At 34.5% G+C, this 19,541-nt stretch overlaps 5 protein-coding genes and 1 non-coding gene across 6 annotated transcripts; 4 read left to right on the top strand and 2 right to left on the bottom strand.

Annotated features, from left to right (window-relative positions):
* The first annotated feature begins 1,222 nt into the window (after positions 1-1,222).
* Positions 1,223-2,416, top strand: LOC110728279 (glutathione S-transferase T3-like). Its single transcript, XM_021907955.1, has 2 exons — positions 1,223-2,116; positions 2,192-2,416. Exons 1-2 carry the CDS (start codon positions 1,223-1,225, stop codon positions 2,414-2,416), a joined length of 1,119 nt encoding a protein of 372 aa, XP_021763647.1.
* Positions 2,417-3,749: 1,333 nt separating this feature from the next.
* Positions 3,750-4,271, top strand: LOC110728280. Its single transcript, XM_021907956.1, has one exon. The coding sequence runs from the start codon at positions 3,750-3,752 to the stop codon at positions 4,269-4,271; it is 522 nt and encodes a 173-aa protein (XP_021763648.1).
* A 3,234-nt stretch (positions 4,272-7,505) lies between these two features.
* Positions 7,506-8,459, top strand: LOC110728281. Its single transcript, XM_021907957.1, has one exon. The coding sequence runs from the start codon at positions 7,506-7,508 to the stop codon at positions 8,457-8,459; it is 954 nt and encodes a 317-aa protein (XP_021763649.1).
* Positions 8,460-11,605: 3,146 nt separating this feature from the next.
* Positions 11,606-11,679, bottom strand: TRNAV-AAC. Its single transcript has one exon. It is a non-coding gene; the product is annotated as a tRNA-Val (tRNA).
* A 4,246-nt stretch (positions 11,680-15,925) lies between these two features.
* LOC110727755 lies at positions 15,926-17,276 on the top strand. Its single transcript, XM_021907333.1, has one exon. The coding sequence runs from the start codon at positions 16,172-16,174 to the stop codon at positions 17,045-17,047; it is 876 nt and encodes a 291-aa protein (XP_021763025.1). The 5' UTR covers positions 15,926-16,171; the 3' UTR covers positions 17,048-17,276.
* Positions 17,277-17,675: 399 nt separating this feature from the next.
* Positions 17,676-18,867, bottom strand: LOC110727756 (pectinesterase inhibitor 6-like). Its single transcript, XM_021907334.1, has one exon. It carries the CDS (start codon positions 18,611-18,613, stop codon positions 17,999-18,001), a length of 615 nt encoding a protein of 204 aa, XP_021763026.1. The 5' UTR covers positions 18,614-18,867; the 3' UTR covers positions 17,676-17,998.
* Between the last annotated feature and the right edge of the window lie 674 nt (positions 18,868-19,541).

Raw genomic sequence — 19,541 nt, forward strand, 5'->3', positions numbered from 1 at the left:
TTTTTGACTCATTACGGATGGTCTTTCCAATGAGAACCTTTTTATGCATATGACAATAATGTTAATCAAAATTACGCACATGAAATACTTAGAACTTTTCGAGTCTCATCCACTCATTTTAAATCATTGCCGAAACAAATTCAGGAATTAAAATAGAAATCCTCCCCATCGGAGTCGCCAAAAACTGTAGGGAATAGTTTCAAGCCTTTAAAATCCCACTAGCTTGAACCCCACTGTAATCATACACTAAAGTACGGTGGCGTCCAAAAGGGAAGAAGATAGAGCAAAAGAGTCGCCAACAAGTTTTTAAGGAACTTGTAAACCGTTCACGAGGTGAAGGTTACACCCTTTAACGATCCAAGAGATCGTCAACTCCATAAGAGCATTGCCACCAATGGGGAGAAAAATGTCCATGGGTAGTTTTTGGGGTTTAATAAAAAAAAAAAAAACTCCCCATCAATGGTCTAAATTAAAAATGCCCATGGGCAAATCAATTTTTGATCAAAGTTTGGGAAAAATTAAAAAACTGACCAAGAAAAAGTGGGCCCCACGTGCATAGCTGCATTTTAATTTTTTTTTGCTAAGCTTACCTCAAAACGCAGCGTTTTGAGGAAGCGTATGCTTTGCTTCACCTCAAAACGCTGCGTTTTGAGGGTCGAAAAAGCAAAAGAAAATTATATTGGCAGCCCTGACAGGCGCATCAGCATGTCCAATCAGGCGCTGACACGCGTCCTGTCAGGTGAGTTGGACCAATCAGGAAATTCCTGAAAATTGCAACGGTAACAATTTTGTAACGGGTATTTTGTGCTTATAAAATTAAAAAAAAAAAAATTTACCAACGGCTAGAAAAAAAAATTCTCTACAAATAGAGACCCATTTTGCCTATATTTTCATATTTTCAAAATTCACATAAATTTGTTGTATTTACATTTTCTCTCAATTTCTCCCTCATAATTAGTCATCCTTTTAATATTAGTATTAATATTATTATTATTATTATTAAAATAAATATTATTATTATTATTGTTATTATTATTATTATTGTTATTATTATTATTATTATTATTATTGGAAGTATAATTATTATTGTTATTATTTTAGCTTATTAATATTATTATTGTTGTTCGTTATTATTTTTGTTATTAATATTATTATTATTATTTTTATAATAGTTATTGTTATTATTGTGTTAGTTTTTGAAATTAATCAAAAAAAAATAGATATGGATCCCAATAACCCCTTTTACTCAATAATTTCTCAAAATTGTAATGATTTTGATGAGAATTTCATGAATCAACCTCAATTTCAACTTTTCCTACAAAGATTGAGCAACACCTCTCTGCAAAATCCTCCACAACAACAAATACCTCCACAACTTGAAATACCTCCACAAATTCCAACTGAAAACACTGATTACGAGCAATCACCTCCTGTCTACCAAGGAAGTAACTCTCAGTACGATGACAGACAAGAAGAAAATGTGCCTGAGACACCTCAATACCATCCGTCGACTCAAAGAATGCGGGTGGGTTCCAACCAACAACTCGCTAAAGCTAGTCGTATTTGGTCAGTCGCAGAAGATGAAGCTCTTATTGGGCTATATTTAAAATACAGTGGAAATGCGATAGTGGGTATGGGCATGAAAGCAGCTGAACTTTGGCGACAAATATTTGCGGCGTACGACATGGTTCAAGCTAAGAAGCCAGAAATACTACCACCCAGAAATGCGAAGAGTTTGGAGAACCGTTGGAGAAGGATGGCGGCAGATGTACTGTTATGGACAAGTTGTTATGATGAAGCGGGTCCGTTAACTGGAAGTGGATTCAACGAAGTTGATCGAATTCAAAAGGCCTCGAAGTTTTTCCATATATTAGCCAAACCACCACACAATTTTGTTTTTCCCCACGCTTGGGAAATGATAAAGAATGACCCAAAGTGGAGGCCGAAACTCAGATGGGCATTGTCACTAAAGGAACGACAGGATTGTCAACTGCGTCCGGAAGGGGACACCGAGGATAGCAGTGGAAGTGAAAAGAGATCGAGAACTGACAGTGAAGCTGAAGGAGATGTTCCCATTGGTGGGTTTTCATCAGGAGGTATACCCAGACCCGACGGGGTAAAAAAAGCAAAGGCTAAGCGTAAGGGAAAAGCTATTGCTCATGATAGTGCAATTTTAAGTATTGGTTAACAGATACAGGCTTGTACTGAAGTTACAAGCTTTGAGGCAAATTTACGGCAGCAAAGGTTGGAGCTTGAAAGGGAAAAGGAAAAGAGGAAAAACAAACAGGTCGAATTACAAGAGAAGAAGATGAAATTTGATATGTTGCAAGCAATTATGTCCAAAACGACGACACTTACACCAACTGAAGAAGCGTGGAAGGAGGAACTAATTCAAGAAGTGTATGGTGGAAAGTAGAGTAGTTTATTATGCATTATGATTTCAAGTATTTTGTTTATTTTATGTTGCAATGAATTAATTTTTATTATTAATTATGTTCCAAAAATTTATCAAATTATATTACATTTTCATATATTTTGTTCAATTATGAGTGAAGTACTAGCTTATGTGTGTAGATTTTGTCTTATACAATTATGAGTCAAGTGGTTGGTTTTATCAACCATTGAACTGTCAAATCCCAAAAAGTAGTCAAGTCCAATTGTAGTTTTTGTTTTATACAACCATTGAGTAGTCATTTCATACATAACTTCAACCGTATGACAAGCATTGGTATTGATTATTAAGAATTGAGTAGTCATGTATTTTGTTTTTACTATACATTGAGTAGTCAGTTCACACTCAGTTGAAGGACATGCACTGATAACATTTCCTATTTAAAGGTGTGAAATCCATAAATTGATCCACAACACCAAAACATTCAAAAACCAAACACAAAAAATGTTTTCCATAAGCTCAACCTCAAGCTCAAATTCTTCTGATTCAGATCAATATGCGGAATTTGATAATCTAGTTGACGAATTTGTCACAAATCACTTACCTAACATAATGCTTCCTCAACCACCTCCATCCGAGACCGAAATTGTAAATGAAGATGAAACAGTCCCGCAGCATAGGGGAGATAGAGAAAGGGCATTTGCAATTGTACAATTATTACTTTGCAATAAATCCTGTGTATTCCGAAAATCAGTTTCGTCGTCGATTTCGAATGCACAAACCTTTATTCTGTCTGATTATGAATAAAGTGGTTGAGGGCGATCCGTTCTTCCAGTAGCGTAGGAATGCAGCTGGTAGGCTTGGCTTATCACCGCTGCAGAAATGCACCGCTGCAATAAGAATGTTAGCGTACGGTGTTGCTCCGGATGCCGTAGATGAATACATACGCATGGGTCAAACAACATCTAGAAAATCAATGCAACATTTTACTCAAGGGGTGATCAAGCATTTTGAGGCCGAGTACTTAAGAAGTCCAACAGATGAAGATTTAAGGAGAATCCTTCACCAAAATGAAATGCGTGGATTCCCGGGCATGATCGGTAGCATCGACTGCATGCACTGGGAGTGGAAGAACTGTCCTATGGCTTGGAAAGCACAATACGCAGGTCATAGCAAGAATGCAACCCTTATCCTCGAAGCTGTTGCGGATCAAGATTTATGGATTTGACATACATTTTTTGGAATACCCGGCTCTTGTAATGATCTTAACGTCCTATACCGCTCTCCGGTGTTTGACGATGTTTTGAAAGGTCGGGCACCACCAATTAGTTTTATGGTAAACGGCCATGAGTACAACATGGGATACTACTTAACAAATGGTATATATCCGAACTGGGCAACATTTATACAAGGTATCACATATCCTCAACTCCAGAAGGACAAGTTATTTGCAGATAAACAAGCTGCAGCTCGGAAAGACGTTGAACGTGCGTTTGGAGTTCTACAGGCTAGGTTTGCCATATTACGACAACCCTCACTTGCTTTCGACGAAGACATTTTGAGCGACATAATGAAAGCTTGTATCATTATGCACAACATGATTGTCGAGGATGAACGACACAATTACACTCGTGCCAAAGTTTTGAGAAGGTATTACGAAGAAGATCGCCCTCAGCTTCATAGAGCAAGGTCCGGTCCGAGTACAAGTGCCACAGTGAATAACAACGAGCCTTTCGAATTTGACGTTGGCCGACCACCAAACGTTGATTTTGACGCGTATATTCAAAGAAGAATTACCCTGCGTGATAGCCAAACCCATTTTTCTTTGAAAGATGATTTAGTTGAGCATATTTGGCAAAAATACGGTCGTAATGAATAAATAGTTTTGTAATCGTTAATTTATTTGGTTTGTATGATAGGTGTACGATCATTATGTTCCAATGTTGTAATTGTTAATGTTGTACTAATGAAAAATGAAATTTCGCATAAAATAATGACACAAATAATTAATATTGTACTCATAAATAATTTAATCAATAAAAAAATTTAGTTAAGAATAAATATTATTATTTTATTAAAAAATACATTTTGCAAAAATTAATATTAAAAATAATTAATATTGTACTACTCATAAATAATTTAATCAATACAAAATTTTGTTAACAATAAAATTAAGAAATACTAAATTACAAATTTAATGATGTGTAGGAGAGATAAATATTGGTGGGGTATATGGTTAAAAATAGGAGAGAGAATGGTGGGGATTATAATTTTTGACCATTGGTGTAGAATAAAAATGACCAAGAAAATGCCCATGGGGAGGAGGAGTGAGAAAGTGGTTAGAGAGAGATTGGGCAACCAAAAAAATGTCCATTAGTGGCAATGCTCTAAGGTCATGAACCAAATAAGGGTTCGGGGATGATGGTACAAATCCAACCTAAAAGAGATTGAACCTGCCCTAATAATAGGCCTCTACTTTATTCTGCTCGTATTCATGTGCGCTTTTTGATTAACATGCAATCAATAGGATTAACCCTAAACCTGTTTAATCTATGTTGGTTGAATTTAATGCACAAATAAACTATTATTGGCGATCACTTGAATTATAATCAAAGTTAACCTAAACAAGATTATTAATTATCTTATTAAGCGTGATTGCAAGTACCAATTCCCTTTAACATGCAATAAAAGTGATCAAGCAATAAATAATAAGCATCAAGCAACATAATAAATAATCAACATCATTAATAACAAAATTATAATTGAAATAATCATGATAATAATCATAAAAGAAAATAATCATTATATTAATAATAATTGAAATAATTATCATAAATAAAATAATCATCAAAATAATAATATTCGTAATCATTATAACAATTATAATCATAATCATATTCATGTTAATATTAAAGCATAATAAAAATAGCAAGATCCTAGGCATGATACTAACAAGGTTAATAACAAATCCTAACATGTCACTAAGCAATAAAAATCAAATCTTTAACCCTAACATGATACTAACATGAATTAATATTAGGAAGAACATAGGAAGCATCGTAACAATCATATTTAATATTAAAATAAACCTAGACATGATACTAGGAATATCATAATAATCTAAGCATGATTTCTACATCATAATATCAATAAAATCTATTAAAGTACTTACTTGGATGCCTCGTACCTCTTTCTTATAACAAAATACACACGGTAGTAACTTCAAGGAAAATAATAAACAAACAATTAAATTAAATAATTGAAAGAGAGATTAGGGACCAAACCCTCAGAAATTAAAACCTTTCACGTCTAGGGCGAAGGCAACTTCGAATATGGCTAGGTGTTTCTAGATCTTGTGAATGCGGAATTTTGTATTAAAAAGCAAGAAAGAATTGAATGCTAAAGAATTAATGTTTATTGAGAATTGATGAATGATAAATGAAAACTTGTGAATGAAGAGAGTTGATGAATGGTAATTGATGATAATCGGTGAATGATGATTGTAGATGATGAAGATAGTCGGTGAATACTTAAGGATGAGGAGAATTGGTGAATGAAAACAGAGTTTTTGATACGATATTTATAGAGAAAATCAGCCAAAAAAAGATAATTTAACAAAACAAAGACTGAAGATCGAAAATCGACATTAGCGCCAGGACCAGTGGCTAGCTTCAGGCGCCAATGGATAGCACCTGGCGCCAATCCTGGTTCCAGGCGCCAAGGCCTGAGGTTGGACGCCAAACTGATTTTCAATGCGTTTTCGAAAATCTGATAAATTTCCCGTACTGGAAGATAAAATAATATAATTCCATCGAAAATGCTATTTGATCTTAATTAAAACTCTAAAAAGTCCTAATTGAAATTAAGAATGAAAAGGACCTTCTAGAATGTTCTAGAATACTAAAACCATTCCTAATTGCATTAGGAATGATAAATTATATTAGGCCCTCCCCTAGATCATTGGACCGTACATAAAGCTCAAACCGGACCCAGTTTAGTAAATTGACCATAATTTCCACAATATTCATCGGAATTGGGCTTATAATATATCGTTGGAAAGGTCTTTGCAAGCCCCATCCAACTACACCACTATTGGACCCATATCATGGACCAACCAAACTGTATTGACTGTTTTCTTAAAATAAAGTTTTCAAAAACAGAAGAAGAGAAAAAGAAATAAAAACTTTCCGCAACACTAAACCTTTCCACACTTCGTTTCATTCGATTATGATTCGACGTGAAAGGCACTCATCACCGGGTTTGGTTTTGGGGAGACACAAATGGGTGTCTACAGTTTGTGGGTCATAGTAGTAGCAAATTTAATTCATGTGATGTATGCCCTCGGGCAAACCAACATAGGAGTAGCTTTCCTTTGAGTCAAAATAAAGCTAGTCGTATTTTCGAACTAGTTCATTTAGATTTGTGGGGGCCTTACAAGACTCCATCGTCTTGTGGAGCTCACTATTTTTTTACTATCGTAGATGATTTTTCTAGAGGTGTGTGGACCTATTTAATAAATAATAAAACGAAAGTTGAATATATGTTTCATAATTTTGTGGCTATTGTTCGATGTCAATTTTCTCAAGAAATTAAAGTGGTTCGTAGTGATAATGGTACGAAATTCAATTCCTTGAAAGAGTATTTTTTTTTTACAATGGGATTTATTTTGAGACCTCATGTGTGGGCACGCCTCAACAAAATGGGTGTGTTGAGAGAAAACATCAACATATTTTGAATGTTGCTAGAGCTTTACGATTTCAAGCAAATTTGCCTTTAAAATTTTGGGGTGAGTGTGTGCAAGCGGCATGTCATTTAATTAATAGAACTCCCTCTAGATTGCTTGATTATAAAACTCCTTGTGATGTGTTATTTGGAAAACCACCTTCATATGAGTATATTAGGGTGTTTGGATGCTTGTGTTATGCGTATAATTTAAAGAGTAAGGGTGATATATTTTCTAGTCGTAGTCAGAAATGTGTATTCCTAGGATACCCATTCGGGAAAAAGGGATGGAAGGTGTACGACTTAGAAACTCGTGAAATTTTTGTGTCGAGGGATGTCAAATTTTGTGAAACCGAATTTTCATTTTTTTGGGCCTAGTGAAGATGCCAAAATGGTGAGTGTAAGTAATGGAGATGATGGGATCAGTGATGATGAATGGTGTGTGGAGTTGGCAGGTGAGTGTGTGCGTGAAGGAGAGTGTGATGCGGGGGTGCAGGGGGAGTGTGATGCGGGGGTAGAGAGGGAGGCAGAATACTCCGCAACCCACCTGCGGCAAGCAGACCCAAACCGCAGGCAGCCCGCGGAGGAGTTTGCCAGGCCCCTTGACCAGCCTGCTACTTCTCTTGCGGGTGCTGGGCTTGCTGGCGAGCCTGGAAACACACATGAGGGCACACAACAGCAGCATATAGACGCTCAGAGTGGGCAGTGTGAGTTGAGCAGCAATGCAACAACAGATAGTAATGCTACAAGGGACACCGAGGCCTTGGGTAAAGGCATGAGACCGAAGATTCCGAATGTGAAGCTCCGTGACTATGTGACACACACAATCCGAAATTTAAGTTCATCTACATCATCTCAAAGTTCACTTGTGACATCGTTTTCCTCAGGTACTGTTTACCCTATAACACATTTTATTGATTCTCACCGATTTTCTATGAAGCACAGAACATATATTGCAACTATAACAGGAGGAAATGAACCTAAAAGTTTTAAGGAGGTCATGAAAAACGAGGGTTGGAGGAAGGAAATGGAAGATGAGATACAGGCTCTAGAAGAACGGGGTACTTGGGTGCTAGAAAAACTACCACATGGTAAAAAGGCTCTCGGGAGTAAGTGGGTGTACAAAGAAAAATATGATGAGAATGGAAATTTGCAAAGATTAAAGGCGAGGCTTGTTATCTTTGGAAACCATCAGGTTGAAGGTCTAGATTATAACGAGACGTTTGCTCCGGTAACAAAAATGGTGACAGTCCGGACCTTTCTTGCAGTAGCGGCGGTGAAAAATTGGGAAGTTTATCAAATGGACGTTCACAATGCCTTTCTTCATGGCGATTTGGAGGAATAGGTATACATGAAAATTCCCCCTGGTTTTGAGAAAAATAATTCTGACAAGGTTTGCAGGATGCAGAAATCATTGTACGTGCTTAAATAAGCTCTGAAATGCTGGTTTGCAAAGCTAGCTACAGCTTTGAAGAAATATGGCTTTAAACAGTCATATTATGATTATTCTTTATTTACCCTGACAAAGGGCAAAATGTAGCTAAATGTGTTAGTATATGTGGATGATTTGATTGTTGCAGGCAATGATAAAACTGCTATGCTCAATTTTAAATCATATATGGGAAATTGTTTCAAGATGAAAGATCTCGAATTGTTGAAATATTTTTTTGGGGCTAGAGGTAGCCCGGAATAAGCAGGGAATTTTTATTTGCCAGAGGAAGTATGTGTTAGATATCATTACTGAGGCGGGTTTACTAGATGCTAAACCTGCAGAGTTTCCTATGGAGCAAAATCACAAGTTGGCTTTGGCTCAGGGAGAATTTTTTAAAGATGTAGAGAAATATCGTCGTCTCATAGGCCGACTGATTTATTTAGCTATTACAAGATCGGATTTAGCATATTTTGTTCATATCTTATCACAGTTTATGCAAAAACCCAGGATTGATCATTGGGAAGCAGCTCTGCGAGTTGTTAGATATTTGAAGAAGAGCCCGGGACAGAGAATTTTGTTGAGATCAGACAGTGCTTTACAGTTGGAAAGGTTGGTGTGATTCTGATTAGGCAGGTTGCCCTCTCTCCAGGCGATCCTTGAGTGGTTGGTTTGTGCTTCTTGACTTGTTTCCTGTGTCATGGAAAACCAAGAAGCAGCCTACTGTTTCTCTTTCTTCATCAGAAGCCGAATATCGTTGTATGAATGCAACGACTTGTGAATTAAAGTGGTTGAAGCGACTTCTTGGTGACTTAGGTGTTAAACATGAGAATGGAATGCACCTTTATTGTGATAGTCAGTCTGCGTTATATATTGCGCAGAATCCCGTATTTCATGAGCGAACAAAACATATTGAGTCAGATTGTCATTTTGTTCGAGATGCGATTACGGATGGTACAATTATTCCCTCATATGTTCCTACAACGGTTCAGTTGGCTGACATTTTTACGAAGGCTTTGGGAAAAGCTAAATTTGAGTTCTTACTCCGCAAGTTGGGTGTTCTAGATCCGTACTCTCCAACTTGAGGTGGGTATTAGGAAAGATAATATTTGGGAATATTGTGATAATATTGTGAATAGATATTTTAGGAGATCTTGTGTTTATCTTGGGAATATTTTGGCCTTGCCCTCCAAGTTCCCTATTCTATATATTATTGTACATGGAAATTCATATTGATTGAGAAATACAGAGAAACACTTTGTGATTATTTTATCAATATGGAATGTGATTGTTAAATTGGAAAGAAATATCATAGGGTGATTTTGAAAAAAAAAAAGATGGGGAAGCGTAAAAGGCGGGAAATTTTTTTTACAAGATAATGATAAGTGGACATGGAAAGATTTGCATTTAATATAGATTAATAGATAGATGTCAATTTAACCTGATGCGGGCAACACTTTTGAAAATTGGGGGGTAGGGGAGAAGAGGCTGTGCAAGGGAATCCCACCCCCAATGGGCCAACTTAGCACTAGCAGGGATTTTTTTTTTTTTTTTTTTTTTTTATGTGTGTGTGAAAAATAGAAAAGTATATCATGCATTGGTACAAATATTACTGGAAAAGCGTCCTTTATATATATATATATATATATATATATATATATATATATATATATATATATATATATATATATATATATATATATTATAATCTGCAATGATATTAAGTGTCTCCAGCATTGCTTCAGTGGTAAGGGAATTGGGTGGGTGAATTATGTGTCTTCATGTCTTCAAGAAGTTCAGGGTTCGAGACCCCATAGCATAATTTTATTTATTTATTTATTTATTTTCTTTGTACCCAAATGAATTTCCACTTTCCTCCTATTTAATTAACAAAAGGATAGGGTATTACTATCTTTTCATGATAAATTTCTTTCTTCCGTTTTCACACTTTTTATAAACAATCCTTATTAATATGAAATACTCTCTCTGTTATATTTTATTAATTCTTCTCATTTTCATTACATAATATTTATTGCATTTATTTGGCCATTATTAAATCTTGTTTATAATCGTGTGAAAATTTACACTGAAATAAATATAAAAAATCATACTCCAACTGTGTTTAAATAAATGAAACGTTTTGACTTTTTGTACAATTCATCTAATTCACTTTAGCTAATATTTGTGATTTATACATAACAATAAATATAGTCATGTGGTTACTTGTTGGAATCGTCAAATTTATTACTATAACATTCAATTGTTATAAGTTTAATTATTGAAGATATATATTTTTCAGTCAAAGTTTTACATTAGCATATGTGCTATATGTGCACAAGGAAAAATTTATACCAAAGTTTTTGGTATAAATTCATATGCAACTTTGACATATTAAAAAATAAACAGGTGGAAAGTTTATAATAGTATAATTGATATCTACAATATAATTGAATTATTTGTAAAAAAAATAAAAATAATAAAAAAAAAAACCTTGTCAATATAAATGTTTGAATTTGATTGTTAATTATTATACGACTACACAACGCATTATATTCATGTTTGGCAGATTAATTATGTTACGTTACAACAATGCTATACTTTTTCTTTTTATTATTGTCTAGTGCTACCCCTAGTTCGGATTCCTGGATCCGCCACTGAGTATAATAGTGTTGAATATTACAAAATATAGTGTAAAACAACATGAAGTTCACATGATCGAGCTTATACCCAATACAATATTGTGTATCTATTACGAGTATAATAGTGTTGAATATTACAAAGTACGAGTATAATAGTGTTGAATATTACAAAATATAGTGTAAAACAACATGAAGTTCACATAATCCAGCTTATACCCAATACAATATTGTGTATCTATTACCAGTATAATAGTGTTGAATATTACAAAGTACGAGTATAATAGTGTTGAATTTTACTAAATATAGTGTACAAAAATACAACTTCTCTAGGTCTATTTGTATTTCCTTTTACTATAAAAAAATAGTTATTTATTTATTTATTTATTTAAAGTGAATAGACAAAACAATAAATTAAAAATGAAATGGCTTCGCCCAGGCTCGAACTGGGGACCTTCAGTGTGTTAGACTGACGTGATAACCAACTACACCACGAAACCAACTTGTTAACCATTGCACATAATAATACAATATAAAGTATTAAATTTTAAACATGTATCCAAATAAGAGCAGCTACGCACGAATGTATATTCTTTGGTCCCACTTGGCCCACTACAATGCCTTATTAATATAATCATCACTCGACATTCACATTCATTTATGTTTTTTTGACATAAAACATGTTTATATGTTTGAATTATTGATTAATGTGAGGACCATTAACATTTAAATAAAATTCTTTAAGATTATTGTCTCACATCTCACAACTTATATTATAATTAGATACACTTGCTTTTATTTTATGGTAATGCAATAGTATTAAAGATCTAAGAATGTGTAGTAAATTATAATTATTGGGTCTCCATTCCTTAATATACATATAATCTGCATGATCTCATTCAATCACAATTTAGGGATATTTTATTTGTATAAAAAACATAACCCATTATTTCTGACCAAGATCAATGGTAGGTGCGACTTAATTAACTAGCTGTGAGCTATGCTTTTTGGTCATGTATGTTGGGGAGGTTTGAATACCATCTCCTTAATTAAAATGGTCGCGTAGATGTAGCTTAGCTTTGTAAGCCATGTAATTTAGTAATTCAATCTAGATCAACTATCCGGTTTTGTAACTCTTGTTCGAAAACATGCGTTTAACAGATATATTGCATCAATTTGCATGTAACGCAAATTGAAGATATGAGCACATATTAGAAAAACTCAATATTTAATCTTTTAAAAAAAAAATACTACTTTCATTTCATATTATTTACAACGATTAGACATTTTTCCTCTCTTTTAATTTTTTGTCAAATTTTAGCAAATAATGTAAAAAGGAGGTAGTAGAAAAAGTGTACACGAAGATCAGAGAATTCTTTTCTCAAAATTAAACTCTACCTTATTGATCAAAACTCAATGAAGCAAGCATAAACTACAACATGTGAACACGACATTTATACTAAGGACATGTTCATATTTAATGAACTGAACTGGACTGATTAGAGTCGAACTAAATTGAACTGAACTGAATGAAGCTGAAATGAATATTTTATGAGAGAAGGAAATTGGAAGCTAAACTGAATTGAATTGAACGTCTAAACTCATTGAAGATTTGGAGCTGAGTTGAACTGAAATTAAGTTGAAGTGAACAGGCCCTAAGTAGAAGAATTTCATGACACAATTTTCCTCCAAACATTCACACTAACTAGATGAAGCCCGTGCGATACACGGGTTGTTTAAATTTTATAAGATAATTTTTTTGCATAAATATTTATGGCTAAAATTTGTTATATATTTAGATAAAATTCCTGATATTAAAAGATAATATTTTTTATTTAATTAATTTAAACTGGAAAATCTCTTCGCCCATTTTGCTTGCGTGTCATTAAAAAATAAATTTTCACATTTGCTACCACCGAAAGCACCCTACTTCACATTTACTACCGCTTTAATTTTTTATTTTATTTTACAACTACATAAATTAGACTTTGTTAAAAAAATAACAACCATTTAACGGAATCCGTTAAGGTTCCGTGTTAAATGGGCCCCAATATTTTATTAAATAATAATTTAATTTATTTTATAAAAAAAAAACTTAAAAAACCAAAACCCCCAGCCACCAAATTCACCAAACTACCACCTCCCCCCTCCCCTTTCCGACACCCAAATGTTCCCTTGACGCCGGCGAACTCTATAGTCTATACCACCACCACCAACACCACCGTAACACCCAAACCCAGAAACTCCCCATACTACCACCACGACACCACCTTAACTCCCAAACCCAGACCACCACCGAAAGCCCTATACCCAGAACACCACCACCCACAAACCACACCTCCCTTGTCTCACCACCACGCACAACACCACCGCGGCAGTAGCAATTTGCGGCAGTAGCAAATCGAGGCAGCAGCAATGCTATTGCGGCAGCAGCTAATCGAGGCAGCAATTTGCGGTAGCAGCAACAGCAATTACGGCCAATCGCAACAACCACCCTAAAACGGTGGAAATCAGAGGAAAGAGAGAGTGTGGGGTTGTCTACGGCAGTTTAAGGTGGCAATTGCGGCCAATCGCAACCAACACCACCCTAAAAACGAAACCATAAAACCCGTTTAGGGCGGTTTTAAGGGTGGTGTTTAGGTTCAGAGTTGGTTTTTTGGTGGTGGGGGGGGGCATGGGATCGGGGCTAGAAAGGGGCTGCTGGTGGAGTTTGCGACGGAAAGGAGCTGTTGGTGGAGTTTGCGGCGGAAAGGGGTTGCTGGTGGATTTCACGGCGGCTGTGGCCTTCTTTGGGCGCCGACGTTGATGGGAAATGGAGGTTGGGTGGTGGCAATGAGGGTGGTTGAAGATGGAGTGGTGGCGGTGAGGTGGTTGGACGGTGGTCTCCACTAATGGAAATAGTAACGACATCAGGAAAATGGTAGTGATATCTAAAATTTTGGGATTTGGGTGGTAGTAAAATAAAATAAAAAATTAAAGCGGTAGTAAATGTGAAGCAGGGTGCTTTCGGTGGTAGTAAATGTGAAAATTTCCTTTAAATTATTTAATTCTAAAAGAAATTAATAATCTCATATTTGATTGGCTACCACTAAAATTTACTATCTTACGTGGTGTGCTGAAAAAATTAAATCTTACGTGACTTTCTAACCCTTTATATATATATATATCGTGCCATGCATGGTAATTTCAATATTTATCATTTATCATTAGTTTAATACAATTATATTACTATAAAAAATAATGTCAAATTGCAAAATAGGATGAAAGTTCTGTAATTACGATTTTTTTAAATCATTAAAGAAAACGGAGGAAGAAATGCTTGCACAACTAATAAAAATAACTATGGATTACATTACAAAGTTATAAATATTACATTATTGTATTATATGACTTTGTTCCCGTCATAAAATAAATAAATAAATAAATAAATCTTTGTTGAATATGTAAAAATGAATATACTTGTCAAATAGAAAAGAAATATTATTGTAAAGTAAGTATTAAACTAAATACTTCTTTAAGAAGTTTTGGAAAAAAGGAAAAAAAAAAAAAAAAAACCCTTTTGGAGGAAATTTTTTTAACCAGGTTATGACAAGTGTCATTTCTGGTTTCGCCTTTAATATAGGTACTAATTTTGTCCCCGTGCAAGGCACGGATTTATGGAGTATGATATAATAATACAATGGTCAATTGAAATAGAGTTAATTGAAATTAAATAATTTATGTAACACTTTTTTTATTTTTAAATTTGAATTTTATAATGTCTATCCTTTAAAAAAATTTTAATAGAATTTTTTTTCTTTTTTATTTTATTTTATTTTTTTATTTTTTTAAAAAATAGCATTTTGGAGGGAAAATTTTTCACAAAATTATGCCAAATGTCCCATTTGGTGATTACTTTAATATATAGTATAGATATTGATACCGGGTTAGGTAGAATATCAAACGCCCTCATGGTTATTTGTCTGTATGTCATTTGACCTTAAGCAAAGCCTATTTTTACATTAGGACCTTATTGTTAGTGGGCCTATTCTGTATCAATAATGCATTGGAGCCCACTAACAAACAATCTAGTACTTAGCTTTATCAACTTTTACCCATAAAATAACTTTGCAGAACTTATTATCAACTTATTTATCTTATTTTTGTTGAACTGATATTATTTTTATTGAACTAAAATTTTTTTTGTTCAATTTAAATTAATTATAGTGAACTGAAATTATTTTATTGAAATGAAATAATTTTTGCCAAACTAAAATTATTTTTACTATTCTCAATTATATTCTTTCTTTATAGTTACCGGATTTTTACTGAACTAAAATTATTTTTATAAGGTAATTGAACAGGGCTTTTTCTCGATCATGTTAATAAACATGATAAATATCTCAATTCTCAAAGGGGTAATTGTGTCTTTTTGAGTATGCAAGTGAGGTTTACTTAACTTGATATTCACCTAACCATATAACTCCACTTGACTCGGCATGAATTGTCCTTCTTGTCAGACCCATAAGTTCAAATTAAAGCCATGTTCACTTCAACTTAATTTTTGTGAACTTAAAATATTTTTACTGAATTCATTTAAACTGAGCTGAAACTATTTTTACCGAACTAAACATATTTTCACTAAATTGAAATTAATCCAATCTAAATAACCCGGTATCATAACTTACCAATCTGAATGACCCGATAGCCAACTTTACTATTCTACTAGTCGACACTACTATTCTACTAGTCGACACTAAAGAGCTCAATTCCTTTATTTGCCCCTGCAATAACGGCAGAGTGTGCTAAAACTTGTGAAGCTACATAGTCTCCACTTCAATCATGTGATTCTCATTTAATCTCCCTTTCACCCCTTAATACATCACCGCTCCCTATTCAATCCATTCACACTACTCCTAAATCTTACAATATCTCTTTTATAATGTCCCTTTCTTTTTTCCAATTTCTAACCATATTCTTCCTTTAGTTCCTAAGTTAGTCTACAAACATCTCATGAAAGACCTCTCTTTCTTCTTCCGTAAGAGCTTGATGGGTTCTAAAATGGGGAGAGGCATTCGCAACGTTTGCAACGACGACAACTCGACTTCTACTCTCAACCAAAAACAACCCTCCATAACACCAAGTTCCCAAGAAGTATCCTCTTCTACTTACATGGAAGCTGATCATGTGCCCCCTAGGAAGAGTGTTACCTTAGAAGAAATGATACTTCAACTCGAAATCGAGGAAGAAATTGCGAGGAAAGAAAAGGCAGGGTACTACAAATACAAAGAAGAAATGATGAACTTTCCTCGTAGGATGTCGTGTGTGAACAACTCCGACATCCTACGATCAGCCAGGAATGCATTGAATCAATACCCGCGTTTCTCCCTAGATGGGAGAGACGCGATGTATAGGTCTTCTTTTCGTAAAAGTAGTCCATCCCCTCGTGTAATCGACGGGCTTAAGCTAGGGAGGATGTTGCATTTGCCAAATAGTGTAGGAGGGGAGAATGTTATATGGTGCAAGCCAGGGGTGGTACCGAAGTTGATGGGGCTAGAGGCCATGCCTTTGCCTATCAGTAGTCTTTATAAAACTAAGAATAAATCAAAAATGGATACGAAGCAAAAGTTGTGCAACGCTATTAGGAATCAGAATTTGAAACGGAGGGAGAAAAGCGAGGCAGAGAGACGACAACAAACGAGGCATGTAAGGAAATCGGATGTGTGTTGTGGGGATATTAAGAGATTAGGGCGTGGTAGTAGTGGTGGTGGTAGTCGTTGTTCTTCCTCGAACGAGTATTGTGTTATGAACCCCATTGCTTTGGAGCCTGTATATGGTCTAGGAGGACCAATATCATGGCCAAATCCTTATAAATACACTTCACATTAGTTGTTGTAAAACTTGTAATCTTGTAATCGATGATCTAATCGTAGTTATTAGTTAATGACAATTTTTGTTGTCAAAAATTTGCCATGCTTACATGAATTTTGCTTTTGTAAAACTTGTAATCTTGTTATCGATATCATTCGAACCATAATTGTTTTGTCAAGATTCAACAAGGTATACAAAATTTGTATTGAAACATAACAAAACTTATATGAAAAAATCAAATCACATATTGAAGACATTGCCTTTATTATAGAAGTGGCGTTTGGGTTGATGCTTTTTTAAGGTATAATTTGGATTTGGATCCAGAAGAACAGATCAGCTAATCAAGTATTGGATAGTATTTCTTGATACATGTGTGATACAACAATTATACTCCGTATAACTTATGTCATGACATCTTTTGTTAATTGCTACGGAGTACTTGTATGTACTCCATAGCAGTAGAGTGTAGCACGATATGTAAGTTAAACAACTTAAAAACTTCTTTTTGTTATTGGTTTTATTTTCTTTATTTATGAAACAACTTAACAACTTTTATAAGTGATAATCTGATAATTTGCTCAGCAAATTAGAATTTCCGTTGCCAAATAGCACAAAATCTACCATCTACTAGAATTTAATTACTCCGTACCACTTAAGAAAACAATGGCAATCGACATTACTATGAATTTTAGACTTTCAGAACTTCATAAGTAAATCAAGCAAGAAAAGTCCATCAATTATAGTACTTGAATTTGTTCACTTGTAACACATTTACAACCATAGATTATACTACACACATTTATGCATATAAACCTAAACTGAAAGCAATTATCAAAGCTTTATTATAACACACTATATAGATGCATATATATGTGGTACCAACATCACTTTGAAAGTGATCTTTTATCTACCTTCATAATCTTTTCATCAACTAATCAACAATAAACACCGCGAATTACACCAAGAAACTTAAGAATCATCACCCAAATCTTGCAATTCAGTAGTAGCAAGCTTATTAACAAGAGCAAGAGCAATACTAGTAATATAACTAGCATTTTGAACCTTGTCACACAACATACTAATCTGCTTGTTTTTCCGGCCTCTTCGAACACCCTCGAAACCATTAATACAAGTGTCTTGATCAGTCAATGCAGCACTTAACCATGTCAAAACATCACCCATTTGCTCCTTAAACACACCACTACTTAACCTTCTAAGCACTCCTAGTGATTTATGAAGATCGTCTAGGGCACCTTGGATGCACTCCACACAATCAGCCAGAGCAGCCCTGTTTCGTGTCCCTCGAATATGACCGTGTTTTCTAGTAGTGTCAAGGTATTGTGATACTACCTTAACCTCGGAGATGGTTACTGACACACCTGCCCGTGCCCACCGGCTAGGACTCCGTTTCGCGTTGTTTGAGTACGAAGCCAAGGACTTAACACAAAGGTCTTGGTACCTTGTAACGCTACATGCTTCACGAACATAATTCGTACCATCAACAAAGGCGATGAATAATATTAATGTGAAAAATAAACAAAGGAGATAGAGATTAATGAATGGTTTTGAAGTAGATTGGATCATTTTTTTTTAGTTAGTTTTAATTTGAGTATAATTACCAAAAATGTAACACAAAATTAGAAATAAGGGTAGAGTTTAGCTTGTTTTTAAGGGGTGTGTTTAAAAGGGCAAGAGAGTGGTGAGTGTAATAAATAAGTGGAAAAGGAAGGGAGATGTATTAACATGTGAATGGGTGAAAGCAAGGATCTCATGAACTTAAAAAGAGTATGTTAGGCACTTAGGTGTGTCCATCAATGCAAATGCAGTTTCTGTCTCTTCATTAAAAAGATTACAGTGATATCTAATAATGTAGAGGTGTACTATTGTACTGTCAATAACTAAATATAGGATGTGAGGGACCCACAAAAACAAGTAACGAGAACATCAACTGAAGGGTTTGGATTGGTTTGGTTTCAAGTCGAGTCTATATGGGCCAGTTTGATATTGGTTATGGATCTTATACGGGTCGATATTATAGAGTTTTGGATCAGATCAGTTTTGAGTTGAATAAAAGTGGTTAGGGTTGATTTTCAATTCCAAATGTTGGAATTTTTAGAGGTTGGGTTCACATAGGGTCGTGTTAGTAACAAATTGTTTCATGATTCGGTTTGGAAATAGATGAGGAAGCTCATGTCAATAGTAATGTTTGACATGGGCTTATTATAAATGACAATAATAAATCTATACTTATATATCAAAAAGCGTTTTTAAAAACGTTTATGTGTCACATGTGCCACGTCACTACTCAATATCTTATAGCATTGTACCACATCACCACTCAATAATTCATAGCAATGTTAATTAAAAACACATATAGAATAAATATAGCCTAGATACAATCTTTGCTAGCTATAACTCAATTACATCATAAATTCATTAGTTCATACATAGTTAATAGTTTGTTCATAATTTATGTGGTCGACCAAAAAAGCATCGTTCTAATATAACGTTT

The sequence above is a fragment of the Chenopodium quinoa genome, unplaced genomic scaffold (assembly GCF_001683475.1).
Source record: "Chenopodium quinoa cultivar QQ74 unplaced genomic scaffold, ASM168347v1, whole genome shotgun sequence".
Classification (NCBI taxonomy): domain Eukaryota; kingdom Viridiplantae; phylum Streptophyta; class Magnoliopsida; order Caryophyllales; family Amaranthaceae; genus Chenopodium; species Chenopodium quinoa.